The sequence below is a fragment of the Trichoplusia ni genome, chromosome 8 (assembly GCF_003590095.1).
Source record: "Trichoplusia ni isolate ovarian cell line Hi5 chromosome 8, tn1, whole genome shotgun sequence".
NCBI lineage: Eukaryota > Metazoa > Arthropoda > Insecta > Lepidoptera > Noctuidae > Trichoplusia > Trichoplusia ni.
Window position 1 is genome coordinate 7,417,602 of NC_039485.1, and position 22,771 is coordinate 7,440,372.

At 33.5% G+C, this 22,771-nt stretch overlaps 4 protein-coding genes across 6 annotated transcripts; all 4 read right to left on the reverse strand.

Moving 5' to 3' along the window:
• Positions 1 to 1,812: 1,812 nt before the first annotated feature.
• On the reverse strand, positions 1,813 to 3,999 carry LOC113496477. Of its 2 annotated transcripts, none has more exons than XR_003400819.1 (4): positions 3,254 to 3,999; positions 2,983 to 3,136; positions 2,381 to 2,488; positions 1,813 to 2,025 (listed from the first exon to the last, which is right to left on the reverse strand). XR_003400819.1 is itself a non-coding variant. In XM_026875717.1 (4 exons), the coding sequence occupies exons 1-4, from the start codon at positions 3,944 to 3,946 to the stop codon at positions 2,430 to 2,432; spliced, it is 546 nt and encodes a 181-aa protein (XP_026731518.1). In that variant the 5' UTR covers positions 3,947 to 3,999; the 3' UTR covers positions 2,050 to 2,429. The 2 variants fall into 2 exon arrangements, 1 of the variants encoding a protein (XP_026731518.1); XM_026875717.1 differs by lacking the exon at positions 1,813 to 2,025 and having other exon boundaries at positions 2,050 to 2,488; positions 3,254 to 3,403; positions 3,764 to 3,999.
• Positions 4,000 to 5,003: 1,004 nt separating this feature from the next.
• Positions 5,004 to 8,070, reverse strand: LOC113496480. Of its 2 annotated transcripts, none has more exons than XR_003400820.1 (4): positions 7,744 to 8,070; positions 6,329 to 7,665; positions 5,883 to 6,057; positions 5,004 to 5,184 (listed from the first exon to the last, which is right to left on the reverse strand). XR_003400820.1 is itself a non-coding variant. In XM_026875720.1 (4 exons), the coding sequence occupies exons 1-4, from the start codon at positions 7,843 to 7,845 to the stop codon at positions 5,999 to 6,001; spliced, it is 459 nt and encodes a 152-aa protein (XP_026731521.1). In that variant the 5' UTR covers positions 7,846 to 8,070; the 3' UTR covers positions 5,479 to 5,998. The 2 variants fall into 2 exon arrangements, 1 of the variants encoding a protein (XP_026731521.1); XM_026875720.1 differs by lacking the exon at positions 5,004 to 5,184 and having other exon boundaries at positions 5,479 to 6,057; positions 6,329 to 6,482; positions 7,522 to 7,665.
• A 5,234-nt stretch (positions 8,071 to 13,304) lies between these two features.
• On the reverse strand, positions 13,305 to 15,204 carry LOC113496479. Its single transcript, XM_026875719.1, has 4 exons — positions 15,076 to 15,204; positions 14,614 to 14,784; positions 14,076 to 14,256; positions 13,305 to 13,824 (listed from the first exon to the last, which is right to left on the reverse strand). The coding sequence occupies exons 1-4, from the start codon at positions 15,169 to 15,171 to the stop codon at positions 13,775 to 13,777; spliced, it is 498 nt and encodes a 165-aa protein (XP_026731520.1). The 5' UTR covers positions 15,172 to 15,204; the 3' UTR covers positions 13,305 to 13,774.
• A 1,004-nt stretch (positions 15,205 to 16,208) lies between these two features.
• Positions 16,209 to 18,945, reverse strand: LOC113496476. The gene is made up of 4 exons (XM_026875716.1): positions 18,801 to 18,945; positions 18,260 to 18,379; positions 17,621 to 17,848; positions 16,209 to 16,907 (listed from the first exon to the last, which is right to left on the reverse strand). Exons 1-4 carry the CDS (start codon positions 18,891 to 18,893, stop codon positions 16,731 to 16,733), a joined length of 618 nt encoding a protein of 205 aa, XP_026731517.1. The 5' UTR covers positions 18,894 to 18,945; the 3' UTR covers positions 16,209 to 16,730.
• Positions 18,946 to 22,771: the final 3,826 nt, after the last annotated feature.

Genomic DNA, 22,771 nt, shown 5'->3' on the forward strand with positions numbered 1-22,771 from the left:
ATTCTCTAAGTTTATTATGTAGTCTCTCGAATATTCTTCATGTATCAATATCGTTTCGGCATACATTACTTAGTTATACAGGGGTCGTAATGCGGCAGTCTGCGTCATCAACAAACAAAATGGAAATAAGATGACGTGAAGTTCGTCGCCCCTGTTGTAAAAATATCCCTCGGTCAGTGCAGGCGCTGTTCCCGACTCAGATACTGCGGACGTTACCAACATTGTCTATTTATGTTACAGAACCTTTATGTATGTACAAAAAAGGTTGGTTATGCCTTTTTATTCGTGACTAAATGAAAATATATTTAAAAACTGTCTATATGATTGCAGTTAATAAAGTAGGTAAGAAGAAAGATTAAAAAAAACGAAGAACTTTTGCCGTCGGAATAACGCTATGCGTTCAGTTAAATCATATTTCAATGAAACCTATTATACAGGAAATACATTTTGTGCATTTGCAATAAAACGGGAAACCTTATTCTTCAGATAATACCTAAAGAAATAAAATAACACTGCGACATTCTGCACGTTGGTACTCGCAGCTTAATACCTAAGAGAATTCAAAGGCGGGATCGCTGTTCGCGTCACGTGCTTGACGTAATAAAAGCCAGTCGAGCCACCAGAGAAACGCTATCTCAGGGAAGTGACTTTCTTTTATACTTTCCTTTTACATTTATATACTTTTCTTTTTACGCCTCCGTCGGGGACAAGACGTGAGGGATATATTTTCTTTGAAAATTCCGAATTGATGTAGAGACTATAATACTCGGTACATATTTTGCGACGTTAAAATAATTTATTATTGCTGAAGTTTCTTTCTTTATACGTGTTATATACTACAGGGTTTTCTTTAAATCAAAATAATAATTTTATGTTCACGGCGGCTAGTGTCGCGTGTCACCAGTCAGCTGCACTCTCTGTTCCTTATCCTCATAGGTTCCACGCTACGGTAAGGGATTTAGATTAAGCGCAAGACTCACTTCTTTATTCGACTTCTGGAAAGTGCGATATTCATTACTAAAATGCACACAACATTTCAAATGTCTTGCGGGCCTTGGGATCGAACTTGAAACCTTTGACTTGGCGGATATGCGGTCTTATCTCTAGGCTGTTAAACCTTTTTGCATTGGCTATCATTAAAAATACATACAGTAGTAGGCAGCATGTTTTTTTAGGTATGCTAGAAGTAGCTTTCACTTCTTATAACCCTGCCAATTCGAAAGCAGATCCAAAATCATATGTTCGTAGGTAAACAAAAAATAATTTCGTGTTTCCTATCATTTTGTTAGTTAATTTATTAACCGTATGTATACTTGGGTCTGACGTAAACACAATCCTTTTAGAAACCTACTTGAGTTCGGGCGCGCGGCGGTGGGTCGAACTCAGTCCATAATTAAAACTTCTACATCGCGTGACATTTATGCTGATGCCAGGTATCAAGCCTAATGATCCTGGGCGGTCACTTTGAACGATATGCCGACCCTTTAATTAACATTTTCAAGAGACTACCCAATACCCGATTAAGAATTGATCGTTCCATATAGCTTAGGTGGCGTAAAGTTCAGGTAAGCTAGACCTTAAATTTAAAAAATAAATAAAAAAAACAAAGGCGTATCTGAAAACTATTTTATGAGAAGACGGCTTTTGTGTCTCACTTAAAACAAAATCTCAGAATCGAATATATTGGTTCAAATTTGAGTTCCTTTTCTAACTTACTAGTAAAAATAAAAATACTAAATGTACAAATTATCTGCTAATAATACAGATTTTTTATTTAAATTACCACTTTATTAGAATAATATTATCTATGTATGTAGGGTAGGCATAAGTATTACAATAAATAACCATCAAAATTAGATCTTAACACGTTGTTTTTAAGTGCAAGTTAGCATAACCTTCTTTGAATAACTCTATCCGAGTGTCTGCTACTACTTAATTGATAATTGGTCAATTTTTATAACTATTAATCCGATGAGATAATTGTGCAGGTGTCCATAAAGACGATTCTGTCAAATCATGATTTTCCTGAAACAATAAATTATGTTTTCAGTATTAATCTAAAAAAAAAATCATACGGCCAGTAAAAGCTAAGTAGGTACACAACAATTTAAATTAAATAACGGCTACGAAATAAAAGCTGTGTATGATATTGTGTTTTTTTTAATCATACACTTTAGTCAAAATTGACGACCAAAAAAAATGATATTCGTCTTTTTTCGTTTACAATGAATAATATAAACAGTGAAATCGAAAACTAACCTGTTCTGTACTATACTATTACACCTATGGTAGTTAACACAGATTATAACCTGAGATCTTAGTATAATCCTACTAGTATTACATTCCCATAAAAAAGGCAAAAATCTCAGGGAGACCTTACCTTAAGAAGCTCGGTAAAATTCCATCATACTTGTAGTCACAAAAGTGTCTTACTTAGCTATAATATGCCGATAAAAGCTGTTGACCACCACTAAACAAAATATTAACACTGAAAAAGAAATTTTAAGTATATATTTTTTTTCAAACCAAAGTAGAATCCGCGTACCACGTCTGGGACTAATATAACGGTAGTTGCTAAAAAGATAGCCCGCTCTATGTCGTGTAGTGTGCTGTCCCGCTTCCACTTCTGGAATAATATTTAGTTTAAGACATGGGAGTAGCACTACGCGTAGTGGACTCTCTTTCACACAGTGGCAAGAATATTTGTATATAGTACAGAAGGCTTAACAACCCCTCATCAAATGAGATGGTTGTAATTGAAGAAATGAGGTGCGCACGACATGTAACACTCTCTCTTTCGTTCACAATACAAGAGGTAAGCCCTAGTAAACAGGCAGGATCAAACATCATCATCATCATCCTTTGTCCTCCCACAGCTGGGCATAGGCAGGCCATTTCTGCGATCCGAGACTTTTACTATATCTTCTACCCATCTTGCTCAAACATAGCAGGAAGTTTTCCAAGATAGATCAATCAACTTACATATTGCACCAAAATAAGTAGCACCGCCAAAAAGAAACGGAGCGTAACACTTGTATTTCGTTTCAATAAATAATAATAAAGCATTCGTAACTGTGTTGAATAATATTAGCAATGTTGTTAAGTACATAAAACAAAGAGTTGGAATCGGACTTTCCTGCAACGAAAGTTAGAAATTATCAGAATGAATAAGTATTAATAGTTAAGCTCTCAAAGTCTAAACTTTATCTAACTTTTTTTGACACAATAACAAATAAAGGGGTTCAAAACTAACCATTGCAATTCCATATAAGAAAAACAAACATGCAAAAAATGTTAATATAATTAAACCGATGGATACGTAGCCAAGTCCGTGCATGAGAGGACCTAATGTATAGCATTGATTGAATCTCTTGACAGTTGTTTTTCCGGAAAATGCTTCGCCCTGTAAAATAATTATGAATAGCCACAAAATATTTTGGTTTAGATCGGAAGTTTTCGGACTTGTGGCCTGCAGGTGTCATACAAATATACATAACCAGTAAGTAGGCAAGATCTAATTAAAATTAAAATGCTTAAGTTCGGGTTACGCACTTCGCACCTAAAATTACTAATTTTAGGCTTTATTAATCTAACGTCTAATCCAAACACGTTTTACGAAAACAGTAACGTTCTACTCGTCCTACGTCTTAAATACTTCTGATCTTGGGCAGTCAATCGTTTCCCTTTGAAACACAGAGCTTACCTAAGTGCTGGGTGAGTTTATTGGCAACTGTGGCGTGATTACTTAATAACTTATACTTACTATGAAAAGTACATAAAGTACGCATACAGCATAGCAAGCCACTTTTAAATCGATGCAGTGACAGATTTTCTTCCAGTGCGGTAACGAATGAAATATGTAGATCGTTTTAAGAATCTTTTGTTTCGTTGTTACAGGGTTTTGTGTGGTTTCAGTATCTTGTTGTTCATTATTTTCATTCATCATCCCCTTACCCAGCTATGTTGGGGTCGGTTGCTAACCAGATGCAACTAAGTACCAGTGCTTTACACAGATCAACTATTCATTATTTTCATTATTTTTAGTAAACAATTCGACCATTATTTACTGAAAACTACTTCTACTTCATAACAAGGATTTGACTTTGACATTGTGATAATTTTGTCACAGATGAAGTAAATACTAAGATACTTTTTTCACAATCTATAGATTTTCGGTTTAGTCTGTGAATGACGTAGACTGCTGAACCACTGCAATGCAGTCAGTAGTTCCGCGAAACTAGTGGGGAAAAAACTTCTCAGTAGTTCCGCCACGGAACTGGACCACGGAACTATTGGGAATAAACTGTCTGCTTTACTTAAATGTAAGACTAAAAGATTTTAATCTGTTATGTTTTGAGAATTTTCTTTTTAAGATTTACAATACTTTGCGCTCAAAAGCGACCAGTCGCTATTAAGCAACTTAATTGACTGGTATTTCTTTCAGAACTTAAAGCTCGGATTTGATCCCACTAATACTTGTAGATTATTTGTGAATTTTATTGAATTTAAACTTTGTGGTGGTTACTTTATGGTGTTCAGGCTTGATCTCAGAATGATTAACCTCTTTACATGTTCAGTTATAGTTAGGTTAAAACCTGCATGACCTGCAAACCTGACCAATCTCAGATGAAATATGGTAAACAGGTATTTAATTGTACATACACTTTTGACTACGATATATATTATAATATGTTATCAATATAATAACGCTCTGACTCCGATCGATTGATCTTGCTCACGACCTCCAATAGATATAGCAGTGAGGGAAACATTTTTCTTCACTTGTTAGCAAAGCAACCCGAAACACGACAGAATTGTGCCTTTCGTTACAGAGCCTATATTTTACTTTTCTGGCTACACCAAATGAACTAAGTTCTGCTAGATTGGGTAGGAAGGCTAACACTTAAACAAAAAAAACCAATCAAATTGGACTCAAGAGGGGTTTCAACTTTTCTGCGTTATTTGATACCTACAAACAACGAGGAAATAAATAAAAAAAAGTCTCGAATCCTTTTTTTATTATAATTCTTAGTAATATACGCATACAAGATACTTAATACAAAAAAAAATAGTTAAAGTAAATCATATCAAAATAAGTTTATATGAAAAAAAGCGTAATAAAAAAATTGCCTTCGTCCATAACTAGACAATAACTTTGAAGAATATTGAAGAAGTAAGAATTCACTGAAACAACAATAAAAGTATTTCATTCTCTGACAAATTTTCAGTTTACATTTAACTTGTAACTTAAAATTGATTGCATGTGGATTGACCATCCTTGTTGATAGGTAAATACATAAGTGGTAAAAAAAACACGGAATACCTAACTAGTTTTAGTGTACCGTACCCAAAGGGTAAAACTGTGTCCTTCAGTCAAAAAGCTGCAGCTCATGAACTGTGAAAACTAGAATGTTTATATTTAATAAGGTTAAATTAGGTATCTGTGTACCCACTATAACAACAAACACCTAAAATAAAGAACGAGGGCAAACAATTTGTTTCGGCTATAAATTTATTTGTCACACAGCCAATTTTTTGTCTATTAGAAAAAATTGCCCCCTCTGTCCTCACTGGCGAGCCTGACTCGCAGTTAACTGGGTTTAATTTTTAAATATGACCACTCGAAAAGAAAAATCTGGATTGCTCAGATACGCGTATCAAGAAACATAAAACTCATGGGGAGAGATTTTTTTTCTCTTGGTCTAAAAAAACATTAATATTATGTTATCTAGATTGCTTTATACGTAGTCTTGAGAAGGAGAGCCTTGCTTAATATTAATAAGCTGTAACGCTACCACATTTTTTATAAGGAATCTAGAACACCTCACTACTATTACGAGTACATCTAAATTTTTTAAACAAAATGGGTTAACTTAGCCAACCTTTTCTGCCTCGCCTTCGTCCTGCTTGCATTAAAATTTATAATTTGTAATTCCCAGATACTTTTCTTGTCTGCGCCTTAGACGCTTAGCATTTATTACAATGCACATGACATCCTTCAGCGTAGGAGCATAACTCTGTGATAACTTTTTATAACAATTAAAAAATACAATTCCACTGAAACAAAAAATTACAATATCAAAAATAGTATCTAGGATTTTTTTGTGAGTGAAGTGAGACTTTGTAGATAGGGGCATCAATATAAGGCTTAATTGTTAAGACCATAATAACTAAACTCCCCAGTTGATAACAAAATTTATTTTACCTATAATAACTTTGATGCGGATTTGGTCAGCATACGATCAAGGATTCCGGTTGGGTTTAAAAGTAGTCAAACTTTCTTAATAAATACTCGTCGTTAAATATTGATCATATAAAAAGTACTAACATAAACAACTGAAAATAGTCGAAACTCCGTAAATCCAGGGTGGAGGACAATCTTCTTTAGGTTCCGCAAAACATAAGCTTATACCACCGACTACTTCAAAGATCAAAAATAGTGCTGAGACGTACATAAACCAGACGGCGGTATCAGGCCAACCCTGTGAAAAACAAATCATTACAACGGCTACTCTAGAAGATCATTCAATAGCGTATGACTGGAAGTTAATCCTTGGATCGCGGGGAGTTTTGCAAACATTTAAATCATATGAACAAAGATGCCCAGACTCAACGCGATAAGTCTCGCTCAGTGGGTCTGGCGTCTTGACCTCAATCAGTCGGTTATCAGTGTAGTCAAAAAATAATAGAGACAGTGTCAGTTGTAAAAGTAAGACGGCCCGCTACACGGTCAGACCGATGTATTGGATCTAAAAAGGATATTGGAGTGGACTGATTTACGAGGATAGAACGAGACAAAATACGAAATATCGGGGAGCATTTAAATTAACCTTTTATTATAATGGTAATTCCCTCGACACTGAGATTTTGCCTATAATGTTCCATTCGTACGATAGTTGCAGTGCTATTATAACCAGCCATACATAAACCCACCCCTGGGCCCTTTACTAAAAGCCTTAAGTGTAAATGACCAGAGTACAGAGAATCTGTATTCGAGCACCAAATATACATAGTTAAAGGAAACAAAATATTTCTGTTTAGAAAAATCATGTTGTCTGATATTACCAAACGGAAGCTTCATAATGCTTAATAATAAAAACTTTGTTTTTTTTTAGCCAGCCTTTCTTAGTTCTCTCGCCTGGGCAGAGGTCTCCCCCGTCTCTTTCCTTACTTTTCAGTGTTGTGCAAAACACACTCATAAACACTTGTCATTAAAATATTATATTCGTAATCATCTTTCTGAATCGGAAATTGGGTTGCACACTGAAGGGCTCAATTTGACCTAATTTACAACGACCCTTGCTAAAGAGGTTTAAAGGAATATGAGTATTGCTGTGAGAGTAAAATATACTAAGATTCAATTTCCTAATTTTACAGTAGATAATCAACATTTTGCAAGTATAAATCTACTTTTTCCTTGGATCGTACGACAGTTTATCTTCCGTGTTGACAATTGTGGAGGATTCACTACACTCTACGCGGCGTAGAGTTCACGACTCAATTTCATTGAACAGATCTTACCTTTACTATTCCAAAGAGAAAATAAATTGCTGTTAGCACTAGAGCCACGGTAAAAACGACGTTTATCCAAGTTATAATTGTAACCATGAGTCCCGTGACGCATTCGAAAGAATCGGAAGAGAAAAAAAAAAGAATGACTTCAACCTGAAAAAAATAAATGTATTATATTTATGAAATATAGTAAAAAGTAAAATTTTAATATACATGGGGTAATACGCTCACCAAGTTTAAAACTCGAAGACCAGCTATAATAATACTGCCAATTTTAAGACTACAACAAAAGCAACAAGTTTCCACATGCGGTAATCCGTCTAAGAAGCTCATTTTAGCATTTGAATCAAGCTAAACTGAGGCTATTTATGAACTTTGTTATGAACTTAACCCTGTATAGGAAGAATTGACATTGAAAAATCATAGATAATATGTTATTTTTAACAAACACCACAGTAAAAAAATTGTCACTGACTATTGATTTTTTTAACAAACTTTCACAACTAAAACGTCTATAATAAACGCATATTATATTATGCGATGTTTTTTTAAAGAAGCTTTAAATTAAGTGAAATAATCTGGAGATAAATGAAAACAACATGATTTCTCTTACGACATTTATTAATAAATCATATTAAAAACAAAAGCAAAATATATGTCATACAAAATAAAGTTGATAGAACAGTCGTACCACATTTTAAAACAGGTACAGGAACCTAATATTAGTATAAAAATACGTTAAAATTGTTTTAGTAACGTAAACTATTAACTTAGATTCTGGGGCTTATAAGCTAACGTGTTTTACAACTAAGGCAATTACTAAACACAAATAACAATCTACATGCAAACTTCCAGTCATTTGATTTGATGCCCAACTAAGATGAAGTTGATCTGAAGTCTAGTAATACAACTGAATAAATTTTCTCTAGCAGTATCGCTAATCTAGTAATATCTCACATTTACGGTAATTAGTGAAAAATAAAAGGTTATAGAATCTTCTCTTAAAGTCAACCCACATGAAGTGCTATGCAGTGTAGCTTTTAGTCTGGAAGATAAAGAATCACGTCACTTAAGAATAAGCATCTAGAAGGGTTACTCAACACTGGTGTATTGCTTCATCCTTGTTAACCCCTGACTACTAGACTGGAAGCTGTCTCCAGCATAGTTGGGAAAAGGCTAGGCTCGATGACCGACTATGCCCATTAGGTTAAGAAAAAAACGTTGTATGTACCAATTCTAGAACATCCAATTAAATATAACAGCAAATAGTGCTAACAAACCTTTTCTCCCGAGAGTTTGTCTTTGTTGCATTAAAATAAACAAATTGTAAAATTCAAGGTATCTGTCGTATCGTCGCAGAAGCATAGCGATGCAGACATCATAATTAATATATTATGATGATTTATTTTAAAAATGTGACATTACTCTGTGATAACTTTTAATAATTATTAAGAAGTAAAATTGCACTGAAATAAAAATTAAATAAATTAGAACACGGTGTCTATACCCAGTTGTGGGATTAGGGTGTTTGGGAAAGGCCATTTGCTATGTCTTAGGACTCTACTACTCACTTTAGTCAACACTCTTATTATATTACGACTAGTAAGAAAGCCTAAAAAAATATCACAAATATACACTCCAACTGAAATAAAGGATAAATAATTGTAATATGGTAAGGTTCTCCCCAAATTATATACTATAGGAACTTTCTTAGAAAGAAACTTGTAGGTTTTTGTGTGAATAAAGTTAAACCTAAATTTAAATTGGAATAAATCCCAAAATTAAAGCAATCGTGATCTTGGAATTTTTGAAAAACTTTCCAGGGGTATGATTTTTTTGTATCCTCGTGAGTATTTTGTTTGTTTTATTTTTTCAAACCGCAACTTTAAATAAATAAATGAACTAATATACCTATACAAATTAAGAAGTTTGATACTCCGTAAACCCAGGGTGGATGACAATGTTCTTTAGTGTCCTTCAAACAGAGGCATATGCCAGCGACGACTTGAAAGACCAAAATCAGTGCCAATGAGTACAAAAAATGGACGGCGCTTGCAGGCCATGGCTGTAAAGAAAAAATATCACTATGACCAATATGGGGCAACGATCGCAAAAAAAACACGTTAAAAGTACTTAACAATAAATCTAGCTTTTGGAGGAGCTTTAGTTTAGAAAATTTTACAGGTATATGTATATTATTTTATATAGCAAGTGGATCAGTAAAAAAACCAGTTAAACAATTAGAGGACTAAATAACACGGGCTCTGTCTGCTGTGGTTGGCAAGTTGGATAAATACTGGTTAATGCTATAAAAGTCTTCGAAATTTAATTTAATTGAAACATACATACCTTAAAGATTCCCACAAGAAAACGAATTGCTGTGAGCAACAATAATACGGATAGAATTATATTTATCCAAGCTAGAATTGTGATCGAAACACCTGTGAAGCAATTATTAGTGCGAGAATAGAAAAAATAACCAAAAGCTTCAACCTGAAAGAATATATTTACATGTTTTCTATATGTTTATAATATGCAATTCTATTATTATGTATTATGAATGCGCTTACCACGTATAATATTTGAATAAGAGATATTATAAAACAACCGGTTTTAAGACCAACACAATAACAGCAACTTTGCAGATGTGGTAAACTATCGAAGATAGTCATTTTAGTTTTACAATCAAGCTTAATCAACCATCTATTACAAGACAAACTGACAAGTCTCGAGATAATCATAGATAAGATTTTGAAAAACGTCTTGTAGACTCTTCTTGTGACCCAAAGGCTGGCTTTTACCTCGCACAGAGGATTAGCATTGCCATTCAACGTGGCAATACCGCCAGCCTTGTGTGACGCCGATGCATTTTTTGTTCAATTTTAATCATTGTTTTTTTTAAGTGTATATCGATTTAGGTTGTAAATGTTTTAGTAATAGTTATATGTATATAGTTGAGATTCTGATATAAAAATAAAAATACTTACCTAAGCAAAAAACTCATAGATAAACTAATACCTACATATAAAACCTATTTCTGAGAGATCTAAATACCAATGTTATAAAAAAATAAAGTTTGTTGTGATGTTGCTGAGACTGACATTTTGTTGCAACAGTAGTTCATTTTAGTGACGGCTTAAAGAAATTTGTAGAATTATTTTTAAACTAAAAAAATGAGAACATACAGATTTCTTTCGTACATTTATTAATACTTGTTTAGTAAATTAATATGAATACCAGCATTTAAATATAAAAAATCGACAAAAGTTATTAAATCTATTTTTTTACCTGTGATATATTATAGTGGCGTTACAAATAAGTAAAAACGTATAGTTTTATTAAGATAAAAGAATAATGTAGACAATTACTCTTAGATTCTGGGGATTATTTTCTTTCTCGATTTAGGCGATGTTTACTAGACACAATAGGGTACTTGACAAAAAATACTATTTAATTCGTCAGACAGATTTCCAAAAAATATTTTATTTCATCATTAAGAGTAAGGTAGATTGCAATTAGTAGTGAAGGCTAGTAGCATCATTTGCTAGTAAAAAGTGTACTGGCAAGGGACGTTAGATTCTAAAATACTGTACCCGTTCAATTTTCGTTCGTTTCCAACATTTTTTGAAAATAAGTCTGATGGACTAAACACTTTTTGTCAAATACCCTATTAACGAAAGACTATAAAATTGCCGGTGGGCTGACACCGATATCCAACTTAGACACAGTATCTAGACTCATCAGAAAAATTAGCAGAAACGAAATAGTATTTAGTTAATTCTCATCACTGTAGTCGTCAACCGTGATAGCGAGAAACCCATTAGAACTCTTTCGTGCTTAACTTTTATGATACATCCTCCGTGTAAAACATTACAGACACTTCCGAACATAGGACATAGCTTGTTGCTGTTGTTTACATTTATGAGAGTCGCCTCATAATTGGTTTCAAGGGTGGCGATATTCGGGTTTGTTTCTCTTTCTGGGGGGTCGCCGTTATATCGGGTGTCGAACGGCCAGATTGATTGACCTTTGGCGTTGAAAATGCCGGATTGGGCGTTTTTGCCTCCTCTTTAACCATTGACGTGTGATAACTTCTCACAATAATTATAAGGTACATATGCACTGAAAATATGCATATTATGTTAAACTCTCTTGTACAACCAAATGTGGATACGTAACGTTTTTATTGAAAACTTGTAAACTCACCAAAAAGAAAAATAAAAGATATACATATTACGAACACAGGAAATGTACAATTCATAACAGGGTCTGCGATTTCAGTATGTAAATAATTCTCATTGCCATGAATTACTAAAATTATAAAAATTAAAATGCAACATGTTTTAAATGACATCGCGTACATGAACCACACTGCAGTAAAGCTTTTGGTCTGGAAATTAAAAAAATAAAATCAAAACGGATAAAGAAGCCTGTTTTTAAATAAATTACTTACAAGTTTGAAACCTTAAATATATTTTTCTCTACTTCTTTGAGATGGAAAGAAATGAAAAATAAAATTGCGATAAATTTCAATAATTAAAAATATCATTAAATCAGGAATCAAATATACCTTTCTTAAGCCCCAAATGAAAATAACACTGACTACACCCACAAACAAACAGACAATTATCATGAAGTATCCATAATACTCTATAATTATTGGTATTGTGCTGTGGCTCCCCCAACAGTCATCAGAATGATTTGATAAAAGTCCAAAGGTGAAATCAAGCTGAAAGCAAACAAGTTTATAGGTATAATTTATGTATTACAAAAGTTTATAACAGCGTTCATGACTAACATTCAATTAGATAAAATATAGCAAGGTTTCGAAACGTCGGGAACTAAAATCTAAAACTAAACCGCGATAAAATCCGTAAAAGTAGTTTCATTTCAAAATATAGCAAGTTACAATTTGGACACAGTATAATAATCAATACAATTGTTATTTCAAATAGAATCAGACCGTTTTTATATAACCCATTTATCAACAAAAAAAACCAAACCTGGGTAAGTTTCGTAAAATGCGTAGAACATCTTCATCCAACTGAAGTCAATGCCAAGTCCTAAAAGACACAATACCACACCTACTTGACGAATAAAGAGATGAATTAACCAAGAAAATTAGTCTTGGCACCGACCTCATTCTATCCCTGGGTCTTTTGAAAATAAGATTTGTCTTTCTGTTCATTTTTCATTTTCCAGTGCTAGATTTAAAACAATTCAACAACAACTTTTCGGATATTCTTTGAAAACCAATCAGGATGCACTTGAAATTATATCTTATACTACCCATATATATTATGGGTAGTATAATACATAATATATAATATATATAATATATAATAGTACTTACTATACTAAAAATTCCATAAATTCCTGCAAAATAACAACCGTCTATTAGATTTATTATAAAACAACAAGAGTTTACAGTTGGGAGAAAATTGAAAATCGACATCTTCAAAATATAGAGGCACTAATAATATTTGCGAATATGAAGCATAGCGAGATCATTACAAATACGCACAAATAAAGACTGACAAGACCAATATGACAATTATAGCCATAAAGAAAATACTATAGATTAAATCAAGCTGTCATTAGAGCTTCTTATATCCCTTACCTACTACAGCTGTGTCCCCACCCACTACAAATCGAGAATGATCCCACAGGAACATTAACTCAGGTTAAAAGTTATCTTAGATATTAATCCTGGTTATAGACTATCTGTGTGCCAGGCTACTTCTATATTCGTTCAATGGTTTTTGCGCGAAAGAGGAACAGACATCCACACATCGATAAATACAATCTTTCGTGTTTATTATATTATTCATCGGAAGTAAAATTATTGCAGTTCTGATAATGAGACAGAGGTGATCGTGTAGAGCGCTTTTTCACTTTTACAAATGTCAGTCAAACTTTAAAGTGGCACGCTCCTAATTTCTCATATCATGTATTAACATCATATATATGTATGTATTAACATAACAGCTGCTAATTTGCAGTATCTACATCGCAACTTTTCTATACGAATGTTTTAATCTAAAATCATATAAAATTTGCCAAAGTACCTAAGTGTAAGAAAATCAACGTAAAAACTATCGTGAAATTGAAGACAAAAAGAGGTTCCAACCAAACTTACCTACATGTTTATTTAACACAACTTATCACACCGGATAGGTTCACACAGAAAGTACTGCTTAGCATTTTTTTTAATAAATAACAATAATTTTTGATTCAAAATATTTATTGAAATAAAAAAAAGTTACATGTTATCCCTATGCGAGTTGACAATCATTATGAAGTAGCACCATACTGAAATCAAAATATTCAAGTTTAAGAATAAAGTTAAAATATCATAATTAATATTCTCATGCAAGTTAGGAAACTTTATTTACAAAAAATACTTTTAATTTATTTTTTGTCTCTTTCTTGTACCCCTGTATACGAATATACGATATGAAATACGTATACTGTATATATAACAAACAGAGTACAAGAAACCTGGACTGAAACATGTTTTTAGACGAAAAAAAAATGTTACAAATAAAGGTATTATTGCTTACAGAAGAAGTAAATGAGGTGGGCTATAATATCGCTCGGATCAGTACACGAATGTTCATCATTTTCATCAGTGTCGCCATAGGAACAAATTATTTGAAGTATGTTCAAAGAAGCGTGAACAACCATGGCTAGCGCCGATAGGAAACCGAATAACATGAAAACATCAGCAGTGTGTTTATTACCCTGAAAGTATGAAAAATATATAAGTAAATAAGACAAGTTTGGAAATATATTTTATGGCACGTATTATTAGGAATTGGATAGGCAGTCGCTCTTTGTAAAACAATGGTACTTAGCTGAATCCGACTAGACTGGAAGCCGACCCCAACATAGTTGAGAAAAGGGTAGGCCACAACTGTGGGTCCACTGCTGGGTTTACAAGGGTTAAATCCCATATAGGGACGGGATGGATTAAAATGAAATTACAGTTATTGATGTGATAGAAGGGATACCTGCATCGTTGGACATTGTTTGAAAACCAGTCAAGATCCAGTTTGAATTTTCAGTTATACAATAATGGGAAAAAATGATTATACATACCCAAAATAGTCCCAAAAAGTAAGCGAATGAACTGATTAAAGTGCACATATTGATAATAAACAATAGCCACTTGAAGTAGCTGATAGCTTCATAGTGGGTACCACCGTCTATCTCATACAGATTGTCGCAGGCTGGCCAGAATAGGATCCTAGTACTGTGGATGGCAGCTAACTAAAAAAAAAACGGAAAAAAACTTGGTTATATATGAGTTGTACTCATCTCAAGGCGCCGTGCAAAAAGATAAAAGAAAAAAAGTGGAAATAATATTTTTAATAACAAGTAGCGACTTCAAATAAAAACTATTTGCCTAAATTCTATGAAATTTATAAGACCTAATGAACGTTACAATGAAACAACGTTACAAGGAAAGAAAGTTGAAGAATACGAATCAGGGTGTTTATTATATGATTGAAATACTTAACAATTGTGAGAAGTGTGATGTTTTGTGATATAAGTACTTACCATACTCCAAATAACTATGAAGAGGCATGCTACTTTCAATTTCCTCGTGCAGAAACAACATCTCTTGAGCTTCGGTAAGAATGGTATTCCACCCATTTTGATAATTTAAATGATTTCCTCATTATACGAAATTTCATAAATATGTAAATACATCAATTCACGTGCTATGTGTCATTTGATTTGTTTGTATTTTGTAAAATTGACATGTATCAATCAAATCAGAAATGACAATGAATTGTGAAATCTTTAATTCTGTTACAAGCCTTTTACCGTACTTAATTTTTAATTGTTTTTTAGGAAATCGTGTTAAGCCTGAGTTGAGTAAATTGTGTTTTTAATATTAATGTATCATCTAATAGAATGAATGCGCGGATAGCATTTTAGTGATCCACAAATGTTTGTTCTGGGTTTTGGTGCCTTTGTGTATGTGACTTGAATGTTTGTAAAATTGCCCGCGACAATGGTAGTATTAAAAAATAAGATACCTAAGTCTGATTAATTATTGTGTAGCTTTTCTATTTTTTTAATGATGCACCATGCAATTTGCATTAAAAGTGGTACTAAAAACAGTGGCAATAATAGGATTTTTAATCTTTAATAATAATCATTTAATAACATATTTACACAATAGTTTGGGGCTTATTATACTGTCATTCAGAGTAACGCTTCTTAGCTTCAGACGCAAATCATTTCCTTATATTCCACTTCTATTGAGTTTCATTTTGTACCTTTTCTGTAGGAATTAACTACTATTAAAAAGTAGGTCCACACTGAAAACCAAAAGAACACGATTACTAAGCAAATATGTACCCGAAAAAGTTTGAAAAGTAAGCGAAGAATGGTCCCCAAAAAATATCGTTGGCCATCTGCAAATACTTCTGAATTAATTCAGATAACAGTTGAAAATAAGTTTTCGTTTCACGTTTCACAGCTAATTGATTTTCTGGATCGACCTCTTTTATGTAAGACAATACAACTAATGCAAAGTACATCCACATTGACCAAACTGAAAAAAAAGAAACTAAAAATTCCTCATCTGCAAGGAAATGCTTACATAAATGTCAACCAAATAATACCTTAGATATTTCACAAAAACAGGAAAATTACTTCAATTAGAAAAAAAAAACAAATTGCTTTTGAATTAATACTAAATGGAAAATAATTCGTTAGGTATTTAATTTACTATGGAGTCACGTTCTTAGATAAATACCGAATGCATAATTCATTAACATAGGTACTTCACTATGAAGCTTAATGGCTTTACACGCAGGTAGCATTACATGTAAGTTGCTGTTTACACACAGTTTGCCAGTGGCTTTTCATTTTATGACTCGACTTATTATAAACCGCCTTTAGGAGCTAAAGGGATGAAGTAGATAGCATTTTCTCCTTATACACTATTTAATTAAGAAACTACACTCGTGAAAGTATTGATATATGCACCTTACCTTATGTAACTTAGGGTGTATTGCAACTGTTTTGAATCTACTTGAACATAAACTAGTAATATGTATTTCTAAATATTAGTGGTATAAAAGCAGAAGCGTCAATAATCGACTTACAGTTCAGTTTTCAAATTGTGAATGGAAATCATCTTTCACCAATAAATGAATAACAAAAAATGTTGTTGTTTATGAGTTGCACTACAGCCCAAATTACATTATATTAAACTTACTCATGACATCGATTAGACAAAAGACGAACTCGAAAATAGGGAACGCTCCCCCAACTGCCAAACACGCCGCTACGTACAACATGCCGTAGACAAATGAAAATAAAATTGCTATGATACATGATATCATGAACCTCATAGCTGCCCTTTTGTCTGGTGGCTGAAACGATATAATATTTTGTTGTGTCAAAAGAACAATTAAATCAGCAATGTTTGACTGTTTTTTCAAATCACAATTTTATTCAGTTCATTGTCGTTCAACTAGAGCTTGATAAAGATTTTTTGGACCTTTGGACGACGGATAATAGCCTTCTCTAGTGATTTGGATAGTCTTTGTAATATTCCAAAAATAACTAATAAAGTTATTTACATGAATTCAAAAAGTATCATAATTTGAATAAATTAATTTTGATTGATACAAAATAATTTCATTTTCCTAAAATCAATGTACAATTTCGAAACCTGAGAAATACACTGAGATAGCGACGTGGAATTCCAAAGAAAAAAAAAACATAGGTACAATTTTCTTTATCAATGGCGAGGTATATCGCAAACACGATATAAAAAATTAAATTATTTTCTACAATTTGTACGACAAAGCAAATAATATGTTAGACAAATAATATTATTGTAACAATGTCACCATAATATTTTTATGTGGAAAGTTTATGCTTATTTGGGATTGAAAATATGTAAAACGAATCAATATCCTTGTCCAAGTTAGGAATGTACCATACACCTTTAAAGCCACCTATCTTAGATTTGAAAGATTAGAAAATATTATTTGTAGGCTCTCATAACATTATTATGTAGGTAAAAATTTCATTACAAAACAACAGCGCAAAATTATATTTAGAAAATGTGCAATCTTACCCTAAAAATTTTGTAGAGCAAATAAATGCTAAAACCTAGAAAGATGATATCCACAATGAGCACGAGCCAGCCGATCCATCGAACGCTTGTTACAAAACTAGAGCCTTCCGTCCCTAATTCATTATTCCGTAGGATTAATGTTATGGGTCTTTCAGTTGTTGCATTTCTATTTTTAGGAGCCAGACAAGATGGCCCAAGACCAGCATTTGCACCAAAGCCAAAACTTAACTGAAGTAGAGACATGTAACATATTAGTAAACGTGTAATATAACTTATAGTAATTTACCATAACTGCAGAGAATTGCATTGAAGCGAGATATCGAAAGGGTCCGATAGGACTTTATTCACTAAAAGTCTGACATTTCCTTTCGCTCAACCCACAAAGCGTAAGGACCAATTTTTAGGTTTAACCATCTGGAAAAAATGGTTATTTCGCTTTTCTTCTAGGTTTTTTTTTGAGGATACCCACCAATAAGGTGGAAGAAGCTGGTAATATCAGACTCTTATTGACTAAATCTCAAGAGCCGTGCACGCTTTTTTCGTATCTACTAATGGAAAAATACAAAAATACTGTCACCAAGTTTCCAAATCTCAACACATAAGTTCTGTTAAGTGATTTAACACTTGTTTTATACTCACAATATGGTTGAGATTAACATCAACGACATCAGGTCGTGCAGCACTAGTGGTCACAAAACATGACACTCGAATCACGTACGCGTGTCGTACGACTGCCCAGGACACTGCCGGACTTGTTACCTGAAAGCACAAAATGATTTTAGTATCATTTTGGAACTCGCACATGAGCTGACAAGTGCGATTCGATATAATATGGTGAAATGGATGTTAAATCACATCTATAGAATCAAGCCCTTACTTAAAAAAGTAAAAGAACATTTTGTACCATGTCTGATCAAAAAACAAATGAGAAAAGTTGCTAGAAGATGCTAGTGCAAATTTTGTTCACAGAATAGCTTAAAAGTAAATACCATTCACAAAAAATTGTCACTTGATATCTATAAAATAACAATACCAGCTTGGAGGTGTCCTGAAGTCAGCCAAATGCATACAGGTCAAAGAAATATAAATAAAACATGTAACAACAGCTGCTCTACCAAACTGTAAGAGCCAGATATTGAAAGCGTACTATAAGTTTATAGCTTTAAAAGCAGAAACTTACTATACCAAGGACAGCAATAATAGCGGTCGCTGTTCTTAAATCAGTGACGCAGCCACAGCACTTATTTACCCGCGGCAAGCTATACCATGCCATCGTCGCCTTTAAATATTTATAATAATGTACAGATTACTATAACTCTACAATAAAACTGTCTAAAATTATGACAAAACATCAAGAAGACGGATGTCACGCAAAGAATAGCATAAACTATAGTTGGGACTCAGTGTTTATGGTTTGATAAAAGTTTTATTCAGATTATGTTGTAATTTCAGGGAATATAATACTCTTCTGTGATTGCTCATGCAAAACTAAGACAAGACAGACAATCTTTTAATATTTTTATTGAGGTTTTAAGTTACGTGATACTTGACAAATCGTTTTCATCCTTTGTATTCTTCTAGAAGAACAAATAGGTAAGTGTAAACAAACACTAATTTTGGTATGGATCCACCGTAATGCTTGGCTTAGTTTAAGCGCCGAAAACCGGGGGATTTCAGCATTATTGCTTCCCTTCGCAGAGCCGGGGGTGAGGAGCGGAGGGCCTCTTAACAAGATTACATTGGAGATAAAATGGCCCTGATAATAACGCCCCCGTAAGCTGGGCCCAAGCCTGGCTCTAAAACAAAATTAAAATTGAACGAAAAGCTAATTTTGAAATTAGGACTTCGAATAAAGTTAAATTAATGCTTGCAATATAAAAAAAGAAGTGTAATCTTATTATTTAATTTTCAGGCATTGAAAAACAATAGATAAAATGTATTTTTAAATAACGTGATCAAAAATAATAGATAACATGGATTATCAGTATTATACCAAGCATTTAAAATTGAAGGTCTAAAGAAAGACCAAAAACCAAGGACAAGAAGTTATGATATTTATTTCTGTTTTAAGTTAATGTATAGTACATAACGCGTATGTATTATATATGGCTCAGCTTCGGTCTAGTATTGATCGCCGCACTTGCTTGTTTCAAATTCAATTCGCAGAGTGGGAATAACAATAAAACTTGGACCGAGTATCTTCTAACATCACCTGCGCCCCAATACGTGTACTGAATATACAAAGCTTTCTGAACGAATTTTAAATTTATTCTACACATATACCATTCCTATGTTCCAAGTACTAGGTAGCGACGTTTATGTATTTATTTTTGATGCGAAATTTATCATGAAACTCTACCCAAAATTGTTTCATGTCACCGACCTATTAACTTTTCATTATTTCTGCGCTCTACCTGCATACATACAGTCAAACATCGCGTTATTTAGGTCAATTTATCAAGGTAATTCAACAGGAAATATGTATTCGCTTCATGAGAACTTCCCATAAAATTTCATGATTCCAGTATAATGATATTCGAAATACTTTTTAAGACTTCGTTGTGCGTGCTCGTAACTATAATCCCAAAAATATGGTTCATGTGCCCACTGAGTCGATTGTGTTCGTATCTACCTAGCATGTGTAGATCATATGCGATAAATAACAAGATTGTTTCCACGAAGGAACACCCGCGTGCTGTGTGAGCTCCTTGTCCTCCCCATGTTCGCCTCTACCAAGAAATGTCAAAATATTTCATACAAAGTCTTTGGTAAATATAAGAGGCGGGCCGCTCTATGACTTATATCTCAATTTTTTACAACCGCAGCCTTATCTTCGTAGATATCCTGCAAAAACACGCCTCGAGCCCAAGTCACGAATCGCAATATGGGCCTCGTGATAAATCTTCACGAATTCCAGTTTTATTTATTAAGTTGTATGGTGTTTTTACGATGTAACGCCGCGGGGCCGCTCATTACAACACTGCCTCCGCGGAACATGATGAAAAAACTTTTCCCCGCGATATCTTCTTGCAACATTAATTACGAAACTCGGAAAGTTCCGCGCCTTGAAATGGCGTAGCTCATTTATATTTCTTTTCTACTTTCTTTAGGTTCGGTAACAATATATTTTTACGATTTTACTTTTTCAGCATTGAAAGGGACGGGCCTAGTTCTCTCGCTGAGCTGATAAGAATATATCGGGTAATATAAACAGTAAAAATGCTGAAGACATCACGTAGCAAAACAGGTCTGGGAGTTTTATGAGAGCAATTTGGAGCGTTCACAAAAGAAATGCGAACGTTGACGGGAACGTGACGCAGCCGGGGCGACCCCGGAGCCAAATGTGGCCTCTGAACCGAGCGCCATACGTGCTGTAGTTTTACTATCAGACTTATTTACATTTGGCTTATTTTATGCCTTGCTTAGATTTTTCGATCTCACCCCTGACGTTGTGCCGACGCTTCAGAAAACTGATAAAATAACGAATTAACAACTTACGTGGGCATGTCCTTTTTAAAGTTATTCTTGCATAAATTAAATTTTATTCGTTTTTCATCGATATGCAGTGGTATTATTGCCGTTCAATAAAACCTACTCAGTAACGCACGTAAACTTAAGATCGAACTTACGAGTGTTTCAATAAAATGTACAACGAAATTACCTGCCACAACGGCGCAATCGCTGCCCAAAACCGGTAATGAAACGACCCGAGAGATACCATAATCGAATATTTTCGAGGGTAATGGCTTTTATAAGAGTTAATTGAAGTTCTGACCAAACAGGCAAGGGTTCCGTAGACTAATAACTGCGTAGGGCGTATCTGAGTTAATTTATGTTACTATAACTCAGTTGGACAGGTCGTGTTCAATAGGTAATTTAGACGTTGGCAACATTGTCGTAATGAGACCGGGATACTGTTGGCGTTATTTGGCACGTTGATTGATGCAGTGCACCGGGGTTGTTGCGCAATAACTAAGTTTTCATACACATTTTCATGGATAATGTTATACGTGTTTACGTACCTACTTACGGAATGTTTTATTTGTTTTTAAAATAAATATATAAATGAAACATTGGCTTTTAAAATCTAAAATGCAACCTAATAAAATGGCATCATCTTATCTTCCAAAAACAAATTTCAGTGCTTTTTGTAAGTAGGTTCATAGTGACATTTATACCCCCAAAAACGGATTTCTTAAAATAAAATATTTAAAGTCAAATAAGTCCACATTTTATATCTACACCTCCGTGTTATTAACAGTTAAGTAAAACATCCAAAGGGCGTTCCTCCTCTTTAATTTTGATACTGAATACAATTTGGAAGAAATAATAGAAAATCGACTTTATTGTTTATAGGGCACGTTCTAAATTGATTTCCGTCTAGTGTTACATATAACATTATGAAATCGTATTGTGAAGCTTTGACTTAAACGAAAAAGCTCATAATATACACAAGATATGGCCTCGTGTGGCAGTTTGTTATGAAGTTTATAGTGGAGCCAACACGGTTCTAGTTACATGCTTATTGGGAGATGAAAAAAAGGCGGCGATTTCGAACATTATGTGTAATAATTTAGGAGATTGGGCCTCAGAGCGAGTTAAGAAAAAAAAAATAAATTATGAAAGAAAACTCGCATGTAACCTTACATATATTATGTTTTATGATACGTATGTGAAGGTAGTGTTTTGATAAACGCCACGGGTAATGTGGGACATGATGTCGGAATGTTATTAGAGATTTTTATTAAAACTACAGTCGTAAACCGGATCATACGGGAACCGCTTTGGCAGTTAACGTTCTCTGTGACATTATATTAATTTGTGATGTGGTGAAAGGCTTAATGCGCTTTTAACAGCGCGGCTATTTACCGTGCGTAGGTAAATTTTACGTGTAACACATCTCAAATATAGATACAAGTTGTTACATTGCCGAATTTATTGAGATTAAAAAGTATATGCGTGTGATATTACAATTATAGGAATATATAATGATTTACTTTTGGTTGATATTGTAAAATAAATATAATATATTACAAAAAAATAGCATAAGGTTTAAATTAAGCTAAGCATTTTAGATTTGATATACCTCTCCTTCCTTATACATTTATTCAAAAGAAGAAATTGTATCAAGTTATCGACAAGATTTATCGC